The sequence below is a fragment of the Octopus sinensis genome, linkage group LG9, assembly GCF_006345805.1.
Source record: "Octopus sinensis linkage group LG9, ASM634580v1, whole genome shotgun sequence".
NCBI classification, from domain to species: Eukaryota; Metazoa; Mollusca; class Cephalopoda; order Octopoda; family Octopodidae; genus Octopus; species Octopus sinensis.
In genome coordinates, this window is record NC_043005.1 from 49,719,270 (window position 1) to 49,739,320 (window position 20,051).

The following is a 20,051-nucleotide window of genomic DNA, read 5'->3' on the forward strand; positions in this document are numbered from 1 at the left end:
ACATAACAAGCATCTTTCAGTTTCCCTCGACCAAATCCATTCACAAGGCTTTGGTCGGCCTGGGGCTGTTGTTGAAGATGCTTGCTCTAGGAGTCACAAAGTGATACTGAACCCAGAATCAAGTAGTTGAGACGCAAAACTTAACCACACAGTCATGCCTGCACTTATTATTATTACTAATATTATCATCATCATCATCCTCAAAAGGTAGTGAGCTGGAAGAATCGTTAGCCCTCCATGCAAAATGTTTAGTGGCAATTCATTCATCTTTATGTTCTGAGTTCAAGTTCTGCTAAAGTTGACTTTGCCTTCCATCCTTTCGGGATCGATAAAATAAGTACCAGTCGAGAACTGGGGATCAATGTAATCGACTAGTCCCCTTCCCCAAACTTGCTGGCCTTGTGCCTATAGTAGAAAGGATTATTATCATTATCATTATTGGCAGCGAGCTGGCAGGATCATTAACACAACAGGCAAAATGCTTAGTAGCATTTCGTCTGTCTTTATGCTCTGAGTTCAAATTCTGCCAGGGTCAACTTTGCCTTTTCATCCTTTCGGGATCGATAAAATAAGAACCAGTTGAACAGTGGGGTTGATATTATCAATTTAACCCTTCCCCAAACTTGCTGGCTCTGTGGCAAAATTTGAAATCCTCATCATTATTATTATCATCGAGGAAGTGAACTGACAGAATCGTTAGTATGCCAAGCAAGATGCTTAGTAGCATTTCACTTGTTGCTATGTTCTGAGTTCAAATTCCACCAAGGTCATCTTTGCTTTTCATTCTTTCAGGGCTGATAAATTAAGTCCAGCCTGGCCGTTTTCCAGCCTCGTCTGGCTCCTGTGCCGGTGGCACGTAAAAAGCACCCACTACACTCATGGAGTGGTTGGCGTTAGGAAAGGCATCCAGCTGTAGAAACATTGCCAGATCAGACTGGGCCTGGTGCAACCTTCTGGCTTCCCAGACCCCAGTTGCACCGTCCAACCCATGCCAGCATGGAAAGTGGACGCTAAACGATGATGAACGACCAGTGAAACACTAGGGTCAATGTAATTGATTTATTCCCTTCCCACAAATTTCAGGTCATGTGCCGGTGGCACGTAAAAAGCACCATCCGTTCGTGTCCGTTGCCAGCCTCGTCTGGCACCTGTGCGGGTGGCACGTAAAAAGCACCCACTACACTCACGGAGTGGTTGGCGTTAGGAAGGGCATCCAGCCATAGAAACACTGCCAGATTTGACTGGGCCTGATGAAGCCGTCTGGCTTCACAGACCCCAGTAGAACTGTCCAACCCATGCTAGCATGGAAAACGGACGCTAAACGATGATGATGATGATGATGATGCCTTTAGTAGAAAGGATTATTATTAATCTGAGGTTGACTTTGCCTTTCATCCTTTTGTGGGGTTGATAAAATAAGTACCAGTCAAGTCTGGGGTCGATGTAATTGATTTATCTCCCTCTCCCAAATTCCAGACCTTGTACCGATAGGAGAAAAGTTTATTATTATTATTATTGATAAAGTGGTGAGTCGGCAGAACTGTTAGCACACCGGGGGAAATGCTTAGCAGTATTTCATCTACCTTCACATTCTGGATTCAAATTCTGCTGAGGTCAACTTTGCCTTTCATCCTTTCGGGGTCAATAAATTAAGTACCAATGAAACACTAGGTTTGATGTAATTGACTAGCCCCGTCCTAACAAAATTTCAGCCCTTGTGCCTTAATCAGAAAGGATTATTATTATTATTGTTGTTGTTGTTGTTGGTGGTGGTGGTAGTGGTAGTAGTAGTATTTCTGTTAATTTTCTTACCAATATTGATTGCGAAAGATGGGTCTGAAGAACGTGTTTGGCAGGCTGCAGATCCAGTGTCCTTGTTGCATTCTGTTTTTTCAGTGTTCAAAGTTCCACACACATTGAGTAAAAAATCATAGCCACCGCCAATTACATGATAATTACCAGTTGATTTCCGTAACAGGTTCAAGTCAAATTCATTTTTATACAAAGGGTCGACAACTTTGCAAGACTTGCCTGTGATACGCTAGAAAGACATGCAAAAAAAAAAAAAAGAAATTTAATGAAAGAAAATAAGCATTTAAAAATGTGTCTAAGGAGAGTCATTATGCTAATATAACACACACACACTCTGGTTCAATTCCACTTCATTATTATTAGTCAAATGGCTAAATATCCAACTAACTCATTGATTTGTTTAATTTGTTTTGTTTTTGTTAGTCGAAACTCTTTCATTGCCATTTGCAACCTTTTCCATGACTATTGACTTAGTCCGTAATGGAGACTGCATTTGTCTGTTTGAGATATTGTTGCGTGTGTGTGTGTGTGTGTGTGTGCACTGCTGCCACATAAAATGCACCCAGTACACTCTGTGGAGTGGTTGACATTAGGAAAGGCAGCCAGCCATGGAGATCATGCTAGAACAGACAACGAAGCCTGGTGTAGCCCATGGCTTTACCAGCCCTGGTCAAATCATTCAACCCATGCAGCTGGCTGTAGAATATTTGGGTCAGATATGGCCAATTTAATGTGAAAGGTTTAAAAGAGAGATAATAAAGGAATATATAATTATCTGATAAACTTCAACTACAAGTCTACTGCATCTTATAACAGAAACAGCTGTAAGCTAATGAAGTTCATAAGATAATCATTTATTCCTTTGCCATCTCTCTTTCTTATATATATATATATATATATATATATATGTCATCATCATCGTTTAACGTCTGCTTTCCATGCTAGCAATGGGTTGGACGATTTGACTGAGGACTGGCGAACCAGATGGCTGCACCAGGCTCCAATCTTGATCTGGCAGAGTTTCTACAGCTGGATGCCCTTCCTAATACCAACTACTCTGAGAGTGTAGTGGGTGCTTTTATGTGCCACTGGTACACGGACCAGTCAGGCGGTACTGGCAACGGCCACGCTCAAATGGTGTTTTTTTTACATGCCACCTGTACAGGAGCCAGTCCAATGGCACTGGCAACGACCTCGCTCGAATATTTTTTCACATGCCATTGGCACAAGTGCCAGTAAGGAGATGATGATAACAATTATGTTCAAATGGTGCTTTTTACGTGCCACTGGCACAGAAGCCAGTTAGCCACTCTGGCAATGATCATGCTTGGATGGTGCTCTCTCTGTGTGTATATATATATATATATATATATATATATATATATATATATATATATATATACACATATATGTATATATACACATATATCTATACATGTGTGTGTGTGTCTTTGTCCCCCACCATTGTTACATTGTTTAAGTCCCCATAATTTAGCAGTTCAGCAAAAAGAGACCGACAGAATATAAATAAGTACTGGGGTTGATTCATCTGACTAAAAGTTCTTCATGGTGATACCCCAGCATGATATAAGAACTCAGTACCCTCAATAGTAAAATAGAGCCTTCAGCGTCATAACATCTATCACATAAAGAAACCTTAGTTGAACCTGACTGAATAAGATTTCAATGTACACCTAGTGTCCACATATAGCTTGGCCTGAAAGAAATACCAGCAAAATCTCTCACCTCTCACACCTTAGTATCTTAGAAATAAAAGGACACACTAGATAAGGAATATCGAGAGACATTTTACCAGCCAAAAAAAAAAAATTGGATGCTGACAAAATGACAGGTATCGAGTCATAGCTAGCCAAGGATTAAACATGCCCAAATGGGTCCTTTGCCCAATTTCCTTCTAAAGACTTCCACCACACAGCATCTCCCTAACTGCAGCTCTTTCTTGGTATAACTTATTTTCCTTAACACCCAGAACCAATTCATTTGTGATCCATCCTTCATCCATTAATAATTTTCTCTACTAAAAAAATTTTCAATTCAATTCTGCTGCTTTCTCCACCTTTTTGTGCACTCTCAGTCATCTATTCCTCCAACCCCACCCAACTCGCACATCATTGATCATTGCCCACCCCTTATCCACCGTTCAACCTTACCCAATCATTACAGTTGTCACCTACATCTCCCCCTTACACCCATTCTTTACCTCCCACTCCCTCAAACACTCTTGCAGCCTCCACTCAACCACATTCCTGGTTCCTCTGTCTCCACTCATTTCTATTCACTTCATATCCTGGTAGACGGAAACTGAAAGAAGCCCATCATATTTATGTATATATTTGTGTGTGTCTTTGTGTCTGCCCCCACCCCCACCATCACTTGACAAATGATGTTGATGTGTTTACGTCCCCATAACTTAGCCGTTTGGCAAAAGAAGCCAATCGTATAAGTATTAGGCTTACAAGGAATAAGTCCTGGGGTTGATTTCTTTGAATAAAGAAAAAACTCTTTAAGGCAGTGCTCCAGTATGGCCACAGTCAATTGACTAAAACAAGTAAAAGAATATAGCTCCTCTACAGCAAGAAGCCTGTTCTGCTCCACCTCCTTCCTTCATACTTTAACCCCTCATCTAGCATAAAGCTAATCCCACCACTAAAGGATCATAGCCTTTCTAGCTGCATTGCAATCTCAATAGTGCAGGTGCTATGAAAAAAGGCTTCAGTACAAACGATGAAGAGGGTTAGAGCTAGGAAAGGCATCCAGTCATAGAAACAATACCAAAGCAGTCACTAGAATGTGATGCAGTCCATGGATACACAATGAGGAAGACAACCATCTCTAAAGATCCACTATGTTATCACTCAATGTACTATAAAACAGCAACCAAATCATCACAGCTTCACTGTTTTAAAAATGGGAAAGAAACATTGGATGATAGAATCCCAGATATACTTGGCCAGTTCACAGATGACCTGGAGCTAAGCAACAACAGCAACAATGACCACTATATGTAAGTGAATAACCTGTGATTGATGTGGCCTACTGCCAGATTATAATGCTGAGTGCAGCGCTTTATATGAAACGGTGACTGTGTTATAACTATCTCTTATCTGTCGCTAAGAACAGCAGTCAAACACCAGTTGGCACTGAGCGCTTTGTACAAATAGCAGTTGTGTAGTTACTGTATCACTCTAAGAACAGTAACCAAACACCAGCCTTTGACTGCTGTGACTACTGTCAGAGATAATGCTGTATGCTCTGTACAAACAGTAGTTGTATAGTAAAAATATCTCTCTAAGTACAGCAGCTGGACATCAATGATATTTCATGTAAAGCACAAAACAGTAGCTCATTACTTCTGATTTCCAAATCTATTACATTTCATATATGATTTTTTTTTCTTTTACTTGTTTCAGTCATTAGACTGCAGCCATGCTGGGGCACTGCCTGGAAGAACTATTAGTCAATTGAACTGACCCCAGAATGCAATTTCTTTTCTTTTTTTTTTTAAAGTTGGTACTTATTCTATTGGTCTCTTTTGCTGAACTACTGAGTTAAGGGGATGTAAACACATCAACACTAGTGTGAAGCTGCTGTGTGGCACACACACACACACACACACTGGGCTTCTTTCAGCTTTCAACTACCAAATCCACTTGCAAGGCTTTAGTCAGCCTAGAGTAGAAGACACTTGCCAAAGTGCCATGCAGTGGGGCTGAACCTGGAACCATGTGGGTGGGAAGCAAACTTCTTACCACACAGCCAAACCTGTACCTATAATCATGATAATTCTTTTACTGCTTTCATCCACTAGACTTTGGCCACTTTAGGGCACCACATTCAAAGGTTTTAGACACTCTCAATCCTATGTTATTTGGTATAGAAAAACAGATAAAGACTGAAAATTAAATAAAAGGAAGAAAAGCAAAGAAAATGGCAATCACCTTAATAGGACAAGCTGCTGGTGTCCTCCAAGTAAATATATATTCACAGAATTTTGTTTCACTCTCAAAAGAAATATAATGCTAGAAAACAAAGAAAAGAGATTGTATTTTTCAGTCAGCATATTTTTCAAATATCATTTTTGGGGTTTAAATTTTATTTTTTTAAATTTCTGTTCCATACTCTGCTGCACATTGATCCATGTGGACAGTTCCAGTAGAGAATCAATTTTCTCCCTGCCCATAGGAAAAGGTCATTAGTCTCTCAATAATCCTTCCACCATTTCTTGAGAGAGGATGGTGTTTGTGTGATTCCCTGTAGCTCTTCTCAGAGTACAAGATAGCTATTTATCTAGCTAGAGTAAGAGTGAGAAAGAGAAAGAAAGAGATGGAAGTGGGTAGATGGAAAAGAGAAAGAGAAAAGGAAGGGAGAGAATAAGAATTATCATCTGCAGTACATTCGTATTTTATCAAGTCCAGAATGATGAAAGACAAAATTAACAACACTCATAGGATTTGAACTCAGGGTGCAGAGAACTAGATCAAATACTGCAAAGTCATTCTATCCAATAATCTATATTTTCCATTGAATGGACTTTAATCTTTTTGAGAAATTCACTGGAAAAGAACATTCTTTTTTTCCACATTTACCTTCTCTTTCAAGTGGGACATGAGAAATCGATATGAACTTGACTAAAGAGGAAAGTGCCTATCCTCAAACCTTTCAGCCTTATTCACAATATAACCTCTTTCAACATAACTGCCTACTCAAAAGAGAACGGCAGTGATCTTCACAATGGCCAACAGCAGGATCCATCTTACACAACAACAGTGACTTGATATAATGCACCAAGTGAGCAATGCCTGGACACAGAATGAGTGTGTGCAGAATGGTTTTATTGCTCCTCATGCATTTTGGACAGGTCTGTCTGTGCTTATAGAATTTGTCTTGAACAGGTAATCCCTCCCAGAAGCACTTCTCAGCTAAGGAATTCTGGAAAAAATCCACAGTAACTGAAAATACTTACCTCAACTGGGCTACAAAAGAAATTAATGCGAGTGCTCCGATGGCTTTCCTTGTCAGTGCCTTTATGACACAAGTCTCCATTGCGATAACGTAAACTCAGAGTTCCATCTGATAATGCAATGGGTTTACCTTGAACATAACCCATGTTATAGTCTCCTCGGCCTGGAGCTATTTGACAACCACCAACATTACCTGAATATTAAAGAAATATCTCATTAAATAAATTGACTCTTAGAAAGCAATTATGAATCAAAATCTTTAAATTATTAGCATTTAGGTTAATATGAACACTAAGCTTTTGAACGTACTTATGCCACATGCCTAGCAATAATATTTTCCAATTAATTGCAATGAGACATCTCAGTATAAAAGTCAGCTATTCTTTAAACTTAAAATATAAAGGCATTGTAAATACATTTGAGATCCTTTATAACTTAACCCCTCATTCTGTATATAAAAGGCTATATTAGGAATTGAAATATTCTGAAAATGAATTAAAATCACATTGGTCTAATTTTTGATGATATGTTCTCATTAACTTGAATTCTAACCCACAGTAAAACTGAGTATGTTTATATATACAAAATAAAAACAAAACAGATTATGCCTTTACAATGTATTACTGTTTTTTTTTTTTTGTTTTTTTTTTGCTAAAGGTATATAATGTTTATAAGGTTAACATAATAAAGAAAAAGTTTGTGAATGAGTTGTGGTGGATTTCAGAAAATTTTAAATAGAAGATAAAAATAATACAGTTATGATTATGCATTTTCATTTTACTTCAGTTTTAACCCAGAACAATCTTTACGTATGGATTCAAAACAATAAGGTAAGGGAGCTTTTTTTTTTTTTTCAGAAGCAAAGTTATAAGTTAAAGGGTAACATACTTTATCCTTCCTTAACCTCTTAAATCACTGAACCAGCGAAAAACCCTCTACATGATAGGATGTAATTTGAGGGAAATTTCAACATCATCATTTAATGTCTGCTTTCCATGCTGGCATAGGTTAAACGGTTTGACTGGAACATGTAAGCTGGAGAGCTGCACTAGGTTCCAGCCTGATGTGGCATGGTTTCTACAGCTGGATGCCCTTCCTAACACCAACCACTTCAAGAGTGTAATGGGTGCTTTTTATGTACCACTGGCATGGGTGTCATTTACATGACACTGACAACGGCCACAACTACGATTTCATGGGTACTATTTACATGACACTAGCAATGGTCATGACTATGGTTTCACTTGGCTTGACAAGTCTTCTGAAGCACAGCACATTGCCAAAGGTCTTGAACACTTGTCATTGCCTCTGTTGAGGCCCAACATTTGAAGATCATGTTTCACCTCTTTGTCCCTCACCTCTGTGAGGCCCAACATTTGAAGATCATGCTACTGGCAATGGCTATGATTATGATTCCATGGGTGCTATTTACTTGACACCAGCGACAGCCATGATTACATGCTATATATTTTTATCAAGTCAAGCAATCGTCTTAAAAACAAGGAAGGACACATTAGATAGTGGTACCATCAAGACTGGAATACCTTTGATCATAATCCTGTTTAGTTGGAGTGGAGTAACAAGCTCTCACAGCCATTGAACCTCACTGTATACAAATAACTAATTAAAATTTACCTGCACAACTTGTATTGCCTGTATAATCATTAATTGGTGAGCAAATGTTGATGATGTACTTCATACTTCCAACAGGAAGTTCCCAGTTGCCGTTTTGCTTTGTCAATCGGGACAAATCATATTGGTTACCAAGACGGTCTTGAACAACACAATCAACTGTCTGTGGTGGACAAGCAAGAGGAGTATCAAACTGGAATATGTAGCTGCTTTCAGTTGTTCTCACCAAACTGACAATGCCTAAATCTGTCTCTTTGGCACAGACAAAATTAATTGTTACCTTGAAAAGAGAACCTGAATGAAGAGGAAAAAGCAAATCAAAGATATGGAAACAAAAAAAAAAAGAAAGAAATAAGGAAAATTTGGCACAAAAGTATTACAAAGAACAAATGTATTAGGAGACTTTGCTTTTATTCATAAACACCTGCAGCATCAATTGGTTTGTGTCTGTCTGTATGTGTGTGTGCATGTGTGTAGTATGTTAATATGCATTCACATACTACATGTGAATACATGTAACAGGTGCAAATTTGTTTGTGTTAATAAGCCATCACACACGAGCAAACAAGCATGCTTAACTAAGAGTATTACAGCATGCACATAATCTGTTCCCTGTGTCTGTTTAATATTATCATTCTATTTAAACACTGTTTTTAATGGCTTAAAGAAGAGAAAGGACAATGCCCAGGACTTTTCAGTAGGACCTACAATGCTAGTGGGAGGAAACTAAGGGAGAAATTTACTTGTAGGCTGCTGCAGTAGGAAGCAACATATTGAGATATTGGACTGTCTTCACATGGAGACCCAGTTCCAATTCTTTCAACAGTGTATGGACTTGCCAAAGGTACCCAAAAGTGAAGCAGTCATTTTCAACTGGTTGATGAACTAACTCTTTACTCTTTTACTTGTTTCAGTCATTTGACTGCGGCCATGCTGGAGCACCGCCTTTAGTCAATCAAATCGACCCCGGGACTTATTCTTTGGAAGCCCAGTACTTAATCTATCGGTCTCTTTTGCCGAACCGCTAAGTGACGGGGACGTAAACACACCAGCATCGGTTGTCAAGCAATGCTAGGGGGACAAACACAGAAACACACACACACACACACACACATATATATATATATATATATATATATATATACATATAGACGATGGGATTCTTTCAGTGTCCATCTACCAAATCCACTCACAAGGCATTGGTCGGCCTGGGGCTATAGCAGAAGACACTTGCCCAAGATGCCACGCAGTGGGACTGAACCCGGAACCATGTGGTTGGTTAGCAAGCTACTTACCACACAGCCACTCCTGCGCCTATGTACACTATGTAACAAAATAAATACAGAAGAATAAGAAACTGGGACATAGATGAAATATAGTAGTAGTAATTATGATAGGCCATTTTGCAAAACAAAAAGTTTTAAATCTTACCATCAGATAAATGTTTTCCAGCATAGACCAGCTGTAAATGTCTGTCAGTCAGTTCTAGTTCAGTATTAACAGCTGCCAGACCAGTTACTGTACCTGAGACTTGTTCACAAACTGCTGCTTTTGAATTGTCAGGCATGGTACAGCCAGGCAAATTCACAGGTCCACAAATGTTCAACTGGAGGCAGATAAACAAACAGATTAACACATAAACAGCTGCAAAAATTTAAGTAACCATTCCTTCTGCTATTTTTTTTAAGCCACAAAAGCAATATATTTGTGGTATTTTGGAAATGGCTCTTCACATTCTAAGTTCAAATTCCATCCAAGATCACTTTGCTTTTAATTTGCAGAGTTAAATGAAGGAGCAGTTGAGAAAAATAACTTTCAGGGGTTGATTTAATTGATTAAACCCGTGTGTGACTACAATCAGATGACTGAAACCAGAAAAAATAAAGATACAGAAAAACTATTTTTAAGGGATATGTGTAAGTGTGGCTATGAAACACAGAAGCCATGTGGCATTGCTACCATTTGGCTTACATTTGCCATGTAACAGTTTTCCCTTTTTTAAACGCATTTCTGCTGAGGTCAACTTTGCCTTTCATCCTTTTGGGTTCGATAAATTAGATACCAGTTGCATACTGGGGTTGATCTAATCAACTGGCCCCCTCCCCCAAAATTTTGGGCCTTGTACCTAGAATAGAAAATAATGTAAGAATATTTCAAATAAAATTTTTTTTCCTCCAACAGGATTAATGACTGTGTGCCAAACCAAGAGCTTATAGGACATGTCAGGTCACGTCAAAAGTGATCAAATATTGATAATCATGCTAAAGTTTCATTAACTAAACCAGCAATACAACACAACTAAATTTTTTATGAGTGATTGGAATAAAAACCAATGCCTGTCTACAAGGGTAGGTGACCTAAACCAGAAGTCAACAGCTATCCATCTAAATATGGAACAACCCCATCAAGGCTTTTGAACCTAGCATTGTTGATGCTTAGCAATCTTTTCATTCAGTTGTCTCTCTCAGAGTTACTAGACTTGTCTTTACACTGACCTAGGGAGACCTAGGAGAGAGAAGCATCTTGATAGGTAAGGAGAACTACACTCCTGTCCTATAATGACTGTTAGTGAAACCAATAATCAGCAGGAAACATAAACCAAAGGGCAGGGGTGTGTACCATCGCCTTTTATATCTGAAGATTTGTTTCAGTCATTTGTTAAAATACAAATGAGCTAAGAGAAACCACTCAGAAAGGACAATGGCATGTATTTGAACAACATAGACAAAATCCAGGCATATCAAATACCATACAACATAAAGTCTTAAATTATTAAAATATTCTTTGTCTCTAGATGTGTCACAATTATCAAATGGCAAACAATGCCAGCTCTATATGAGGAAGGGAGATAATTTCAAGACTCAAGAATTCTCCAAAGGTGTCATGCCATTTAAGAAAAGGACAAGCTTAGTGTCTAGAGATTAGAGGATATTTGTGTTCACATGTTCTTCCCTCAATAGACATAATCAGCACAATTGTCCAAACTTATCTCCAGTAACCATGGAACTCAGACTTATACAAAAAAGTAAAGAGTAGAATACATTTATGGCCTAAGTAATTCGTATGATTTAAACAAAAGTGAGCTAAGAGAAATAACTTGGGCTAGCTAGTGGTATGTATTTGAACAGACTAATTTTCCCAATGTTAATTTACAATGACCCATTTCAAATGATAATCTTAATAACAGGTTCTCTGAAGAAGAGCAGTTCATATACTTAAAAGCATTTGAGAATCGGTAAGCTCTTAGCACAATGTGACTGAGGCATAATTAAACTTGTTTTAATTCACTTAACACCTCTTTTATTATTATTATAAGGCAGTGAGCTGACAGAATCGTTAGCACACCGGGCAAAATGATTAGCAGTATTTTATTTGTCACTATGTTCTAAGTGAAAATTCTGCCGAGGTTGACTTTGCCTTTCATTCTTTGAGGGTTGGTTAAAAAAGTACCAGTTACCCATGGGTCGTTGTAATCAACTTAACCCCTTCCCCCAAATTTGAGGCTTTGTGCTTCCAGTAGAAAGAATTACTATTATTATTATTATAATGTGATGGTAAGCTGGCAGAATCGTTAGCATACCAAGTGGTATTTCACTTGTTGCTATACTCTGAGTTCAAATTCCGCCAAGGTCAAATTTGCCTTTCATCTTTTTGAGGTCGATAAATTAAAGTACCAGTTATGCACTGGGATCGATGTAATCAACTATTCCTCTCCCCACAAATTCCAGGCCTTGTGCTTATAGTAGAAAGGATAATTAAGGCAGCAAGCTGGCAGAATCGTTAGCATGGTGAGTATTAACATAGTACTTGAGACTTGTTCACAAACTGACTTGGTGATAGACTAAGTAAATGGATATTATGTAACACCTTTCATCAATTTTGTAGATTATGTAAAAGGGTATATGTAACACCTTTCATCAATTTGGAGTCAATGAGGGATCTTGGATTTAAACAACATAATTATAAATCCTAATCTCCACAGAAAAAAAATCAAAGAGAAATTTTAGTTGAAAAAAATTAAATACACTTACATAGAATTTACGAGACTGTGAAACAATACTGTAAGATCCATCCCTTGTCAAAGGCTGCAGATTATAAATGTAACCAGAATTGGTGTCCTTTACTGAGCATTTCTCCTTATTGCTTTCTGTGCTGGTCTGAATACATGCAGCTGGAGTGTTCCACAAGAATACATAATGACACCCTGAATTGATATTTAACAAACTTGGACCATGCTCCTGTCAAAGATATCAAACCATAGAAAAGCTGAGAAAGTTTCTTTGCAATGTCTTTTTTTTTTTTAATGCTTATTTTATTTTATTTTAAATTTATTTTATTTTATTTTAAATTTATTTTATTTTATTTTAAATTTATTTTATTTTATTTTAAATTTCAGAGTTCTTTAAATTGACAGGATCTCTCTCTTAATTCATCTGTTGGTCTCCCTTTATTTCTCTGTATTTTTCTGGTAGAGCCTATGATTTGTGCAAGGCCAGTAAGACTAGTAGGTAGAAAGGGAGTGGAGAAAAATTCACCACTTGCTGTAATAGGCATCAGTACATCGAGAAAATGAATTATTCACAGACTAGAGACCTTGTCCAATTGCTTGCAACTTAATGGACTCTGTTCAAGGCACTCAAAGATCAGACGGTAGTATCAAACTAGTGAACAATATGTCAGCCATTTAATTAGTCATGATGGGGTAAAATAAGTGCTTTCAAATTTTTATTTCTACAGACAGAATATGAAGATACTACAAATGAAAGGTGGAAACTACCTCAACTAACAGCAATAACACTAAGACTGCTACAGGTGTGAAATTTGCCAAATGCTGTCCCATGGCATACGTCATTGTCCACTTTCACATCAGAATGTTATGCTCAAAAAACAATTTGGTATAAAAACCAGTAGTATAAAAGCACTCCATTGGTTATGATGACAAGGGTTCTAGTTGATTTGATCAACAAAACAGCCCGTTTATGAAATTAACAAGCAAATGGATGAGTACTCCACAAAGTATGTTTCTCAGGGAGGTTCAGCATGACACAGAATGTGACAAGGCTGGCCCTTTGAACTACAGGTGAGTCGACTGGAGGAATGTCAAATAAAATGTCTTGCTCAAGGACACAACATGCTTCTGGGAATGAAACTCATGACCTTATAATCATAGGCACAGGAGTGGCTGTGTGGTAAGTAGCTTGCTAACCAACCACATGGTTCCGGGTTCAGTCCCACTGTGGCATCTTGGGCAAATTTCTTCTGCTATAGCTCCGGGCCGACCAATGCCTTGTGAGTGGATTTGGTAGACGGAAACTGAAAGAAGCCTGTCGTATATATATATATATATATGTGTGTGTGTGTGTGTGTGTGTGTGTGTGTCTGTGTTTGTCCCCCCTAACATTGCTTGACAACCGATGCTGGTGTGTTTACGTCCCTGTCACTTAGTGGTTCGGCAAAAGAGGCCGATAGAATAAGTACTGGGCTTAGAATGAATAAGTCCCGGGGTTGATTTGCTCGACTAAAGGCGGTGCTCCAGCATGGCCACAGTCAAATGACTGAAACAGAGTAAAAGAGTAAAAGTAAAAGAGAGAGAGTAAGCCAATTACCCAAACCACTAAGCCATGCACGTTCAGTAATACACATCATCATAAAATACACAATATAATAGTCAAATAATCATTAACATATTTAATGTAGGGATCAATCAAAAGCCAACTATGAACAATAATGCAATGAAGTATAATGAAGCATAGACCTCACTATATTTGCTGAAAAGATGATAAGAGATGTACTAAATAAAATGTAGAGCTCCAGACTGAAACAAAATGAGCCAAAAGGAGCTCATATGTGGTATTCCATCCTGCTAAAAACAGCAGTCAAATATACACCTACAAACTTAAATAAAGTAAGAAAACATTAAATAATGAAGTTCTACATAGCCCTAAGAAGACAACATGAACATGGTTGGAATGATTATAGGTCAGATCATGCAAACTTGGGAATGAAATAATCTTACATTGCTAGAAATAGTTTCAAAACCTCTCTCAAATTATATTGTATTATGTTGTGTTAAAATGGAAGGAGAGAAACATACAAGATAAAATAGTTCTGGATACATTCTACCTTAATAATGGGATGGACATAGCTTGAAAACCTTAGGAGATAGGCCTGTTCAGTAAAGATTGGTCTAAGGGTTAAACCACAACAATGAATCCTATTTCAACTTTTCTTTTACTTACTGATATTTTCTTTGTGCAGTGGAAATGGATTGTTGTGGAATAGTTGGTCAGTTTGTGATCAGTGTCCATGCATGCTTTACCATTGGTGTATTCCAATACAATGTTATCTCCTTTCTTCTGAAGACCTTTAACAACTTCTCCAAGGTTTTCATTAGCAATCACTTCCTGTGAAAATAAAATAAAGAAATATATAAATCTAAACGGGAAACACTGAAAATAAAAAAAAGTGTAGGCGTAAGAGCAGACAGCATAATGGCTCCAAATACTGTCTCAACTGATTCAATTGTTCTCTGGAGAATCATTGGCTAATTAGAGTGTAAGTATTTTTTGACCTTTAACCTCTTAACATACATTTTTGTTTTCAATTTCCATGTAAAAAATATCATCATCATCATCATCATCATTTAATGTCCGCTTTCCATGCTAGCATGGGTTGGACGATTTGACAGAGGTCTGGCGAACCAGATGACTGCGCCAGACTCCAATCTGATCTGGCAGAGTTTCTACAGCTGGATGCCCTTCCTAACGCCAACCACTCCAACAGTGAAGTAAAAAATATGTTTATTATTTATTTTGAATCTGTATATAAAGAAGAATAAATGCACCTATTATTTTGGATTAGTCATGATTTATTGTGAAGTTACTAATAAAAATGATAGTTAATGATAGAAAGTGGGAATAAACACCATGAATGAAGTATTTGGGGTTAGTAATTAAGTGACATACTTCAGAGTACAGAGAACATATATTTTCATTCAATAGGGACATCCTCGTCAAGAAATTTGATGTGAGGGAGGAAGAACTACAGACATCGGACATAGAAGGTAGCTGGAAATTCCTACGGGACAGCTTGCTGAGTGCCACAGGCCAAGTCTGTGGATGGTGCAAAGTCCCTTCCAGACCTAGAGTTATGTGGTGGTGGAATAGTACGGTAGACAAAGCCATTTGAGCAAAGAAACAGGCCTGGAAAGCCTAGGAGGGTGGGAGTAGCAGGGAACTGTACCAGGTAGCCAAAAGGGAGACTGGGCAGCAGGTATACATAGCCAACGGTGAAGCGGAAAAGAAGTTTGCTAATGTCCAGAGACGTGAGGACCAAAGAACTGAGGTATTTCGAATTGCAAGACAGTGTGTGAGAGAAAATTGTGATGCCACAGGAGAGAAATGAGTCCACATGGATGATGGTGACCTTGCTTTTAATGATTCTGAAAAGAAAGAGACTTGGAGAAGCCATTATGAAAGACTGCTGAATGTGGAGAATGAATAGGAGGAGGAGAGCCTGCCAAATGTTGACCCAGTGGAGGGACCAGCTATCCAAATAGACAGCTCCCTAGGAGATAAAGCAATTAAGGGTATGAAGCCAGGGAAAGACCCCAGCCCATCAGGAATCACTACTGAGATGCTTAAAACATCTGGTGGTGTGGGCTATGGCCTAGTCACCTATGGCATTGTAAACCAGGTAATTCATGATGGAGTCATACCCAATAACTGGCATAGCAGCACCATAGCCAACCGCTACAAGGGTAGAGGTGATGCTCTAGATAGAAATAACTACAGGGGTATCAAACTGCTGGATCAGGTGATGAAGGTCACAGAGAGGGTCATAGCCCATCTCATTAGGGAGAGGGTCTGCTTAGATGAGATGCAGTTCGGTTTGGTGCTGGGTAGAAACACCACTGATACCATATTCCTGGTTTGACAGGAGAAATCCTTAGACAGGGTCCCCTGACCCCTTATCTGGTGGGCAATGCGGAAACTCGGGATTGACAAATGGTTAATAAGGGCTGTACAGGCCCTATACAGAGAGGCTGTTAGTAAGGTTAGGATTGGCAATGAGTATAGTGAAGAATTCCGGGTAGAAGTAGGGGTCCACCAAGGTTCAGCCCTCAGTCTCCTTTTATTCAACATAGTCTTCCAGGCAATAACCTCCAGGAATTCAAGTTGGGTTGCCCCTGGGAGCTCCTCTATGCTGATGACCTGGCCCTCATAGCAGAATCACTACTGGAACTAGAAAGAAATTTCAGGTGTGGAAGCTAGGTTTAGAATCAAAAAGCCTCAGAGTCAATGTAGCAAAGACCAAAGTTTTAGTAAGTAGAAAGGTGAACTCATCACACACCCCATCAGGTAGGTGGCCCTGCTCGATCTGTAGAAAAGGTGTAGGCAGAAACTTCATAAGATGTACCCAGTGTAAGCCATGGATGCATAAGAGGTGCAGCAACATCAAAGGAAAATTAACCGAAAAGATAGCTTTCGTTAGCGGCAGAGGTACAGGAGCAATAGACACCATGGATGCTCAGAAAACAGATTCCATCACACTCCAGGGGTAGAAACTAGAAGTAGTTGATAGCTTCCACTACCTAGGTGACCAAGTTAGTAGTCGGAGTGGATGCTCAGAGAGTGTTACCACTACAATAAGAATAGCCTGGGCAAAGTTTAGAAAGCTTCTACCCCTACGGGTGACAAAGGGTCTCCCGCTCAGAGTGAAAGGTAGATTGTATGATGCATGTGTGCGAACTGCCATGCTTCATGGTAGTGAAACATGGGCCGTGGCTGTGGAGGACATGCGTAGGCTCCAAAGAAATGAAGCTAGCATGATCCGCTGGATGTGTAATGTCAGTGTGCACACTCTACAGAGTGTAAGTGCCCTGAGAGAAATGTTGGACATAAGAAGCATCAGATGTCGTATGCAAGAGAGATGTCTGCGCTGGTATGGTCATGTACTGTGGATGGATGAGGAGAGATGTGTGAAGAAGTGCTACTCCCAAACAGTTGAATGAATCCAATGTAGAGGTAGACCCAGGAAGACATGGGATTAGGTGGTCAAGCATGACCTTTGAACGTTGGGCCTCACAGATGCCATGACGAAAGACCAAGACCTCTGGAGATATGCTGTGAATGCGAAGATCTGACAAATAAAGTGAGTTCATGGCTGTATCCTACACCAGCTTCACATAACCAGCCTTAGTCCATTCAAAGTACCTTGGATCACAAGACGGCCTGCTGTGCTTACCTTGGATCATAGGACAACCTGCTGTGCTTGAGGGACCTATTGAGTCAAGTACATCAACATCAAAATAAAAATCAAATGGAAATTGTAGTTGTGATACCTGTTCTGGTGGCATGTAAAAAACACCATCCAAATGTGGCCAATGCCAGTGCCACCTTGACTGGCTTCTGAGCTGGTGGCACAAATAAAGCACCAACTGATCGTGGCCATTGCCAGCTTACTCTGGACCCTGTGCCGGTGGCATGTAAAAAGCACCCACTACACTCACGGAGTGGTTGGCGTTAGGAAGAGCATTCAGCTGTAGAAACACTGCCAGATCAGACTGGAGCCTGGTACAACCTCCTGGCTTCCCAGACCCCAGTCAAACTGTCCAACCCATGCTAGCATGGAAAACGAACGTTAAACAATGATAATGATGATGATGATATATTTACTAGACATTTCTGAATGAAAATATACAGAATAATATGCTTAGGGGGAGCTTGGCCATTGGACTACAGTTTTTATAGCGTTAATGTATGTGAGTTCCCCACAGAAAGTTGTCATAGTAACTAAGAAGTATTTATGATGAGTGTTGTATAGTGCAGGACTCATTATCATTGTCATTTAACATCTGTTATTCATACTGGCATGAGTTGGATGGCTTGAAAGGAGCTGGAAAGGCCAGGGGCCTCACCATGTTCCAAAGCTTGTTTTGGCTTGGTTTCTACAGCTGCTTACTCTTCCTAATGCTGACCACTTTACAGAGTGTACTGTGTGCTTTTTATATGGCTCCAGCAATTTTTATGTGGCTCCAGTGCTTTTGATATCTGTTTCAATTTTGCGAGGTGCTGACTGATGTAAGGAATGATGCTGTTAGGTTACCAGTGGGATAGGTTTCAAAATGAATTCATGAAAATAAACACCAAGACTGGTGAGGTTTTATATTGCTATCCCATCTTGTAATGATTATTATACTAATATCTGATCTCATTATTTCACCTGTTCAAGGTTGGTGGATCAACAGAATTGCTAGAGCATCTGATCAAATGCTTTGAGGTATTTAGTTACAGCTTCATATTTTCTAAGTTCAAATTCTGCTGAGATCAACTTTGTCTTTCATTCATCTGAGGGTCAGTAAAATAAAGTACAACAGCATTTGTTTTGGTGTGATGGTTTGTGTGCCTTGATGACCCGAGAGCTATGCCAGCAGAGTACAAGCTCCTAATAAGGCTTCCCATGTAGGAGAGATCAAAGAATAGAGCCACCAAACTATCTATGGATTATCTCTTCCTAGAGGTAAAGGTAGGTTTGTGTAGGGCCAACATCCCTATCTAGAAAAATAGCTAAGTTACAAAAGCATAAACAATGACAATTCATGACCAACAATACCTGAGAGATAAAAAGACAACCCAGCATTAGGAACAGTGGAAAAAAGTCATTGATGACTTATGCTTTATAGGAGAAAAAGGACTTAAGTCAGTCATCATCATCATCATTTAATGTCTGACTTCCATGCTGGCATGGGTTGAACGGTTTGACAGGAGCTGGTAAGCTGGAGAGCTGCACCCAGTTCTGGTGTCCACTTTGGCATGGTTTATCTAGCCATGTCTTTCCTAATGCCAACCACTTAAAAGAGTATACTGAATGCCTTTTATGTAGCCATTAGCGCTGGTGCTTTTTACATGACACTACTACCAGTGAGGTTGCCAAGTAACTAACAAGACAAAAACCTCTTGGCTGGGAGGAGTGGTACTGAGGTGGGTGACTTTGTACCAGTCAAGAAGTCAGAGTATAATAGAGGGACTGAGATAGCTATCTTACTATAGAGGAGATACTTGGCTACCCTAGTAGGAGAGGAAGGATAGTTAGAGAGATAGAGTGAGAATGAGAAAAGTGTGCCTAAATTAGAAGATGCTATATTGATGCTTTATAGACAGAAACATAGCTGTGAGGTTAAGAAGTTCTCTTTGCTACACACTTTAGGATTCAATCCTTTTGCACCTGAATAAACATCTTCAACCACAGCCCTGGGTTGACCACAGCCTTGTGTTTGAAACTGAGTAGACAGAAACTGTGTGGAAATTTGGCCTGTTGTTGAGTGTTGGACTTTATATATTGCACAGTTTAACACTATCAGCTGGTTCTTGGATGCCTTTAGGGAAATTTGCTTTGTACAAAGCCACTCCCCTAAGTACCACTCCTCCCATCCAAGAGGTCTTTGTCTTGTTAGTTACTTGGCAACCCTACTGGTATTAGTGTCAAGTAAAAAGCACTAGTGCTAGAGGCCACATAAAAAGCACTCAGTACACTTTGTAAAGTAGTTGCCTTTAGGAAAGACATATGGCTAGAGAAAGCATTTGAGCCAGTTCTCTGCTCTGGGGATAATTATCTTCCTTCCCT

The 20,051-nt window shown here is 39.2% G+C and overlaps 1 protein-coding gene across 2 annotated transcripts in view; it reads right to left on the reverse strand.

Annotated features, from left to right (window-relative positions):
- LOC115215633 (cation-independent mannose-6-phosphate receptor) overlaps window positions 1-20,051 on the reverse strand; it is a 161,033-nt gene that overhangs the window by 64,209 nt on the left and 76,773 nt on the right. For both annotated transcript variants that reach the window (XM_029784884.2, XM_036505949.1), the window contains exons 16-22: window positions 14,666-14,830; window positions 12,458-12,664; window positions 9,858-10,032; window positions 8,430-8,720; window positions 6,797-6,987; window positions 5,772-5,852; window positions 1,813-2,041 (exon numbers count right to left, since the gene is read on the reverse strand). In XM_029784884.2, the coding sequence (XP_029640744.1) occupies window positions 1,813-2,041; window positions 5,772-5,852; window positions 6,797-6,987; window positions 8,430-8,720; window positions 9,858-10,032; window positions 12,458-12,664; window positions 14,666-14,830 (1,339 nt within the window). The remainder of the gene's footprint in view (window positions 1-1,812; window positions 2,042-5,771; window positions 5,853-6,796; window positions 6,988-8,429; window positions 8,721-9,857; window positions 10,033-12,457; window positions 12,665-14,665; window positions 14,831-20,051) is intronic.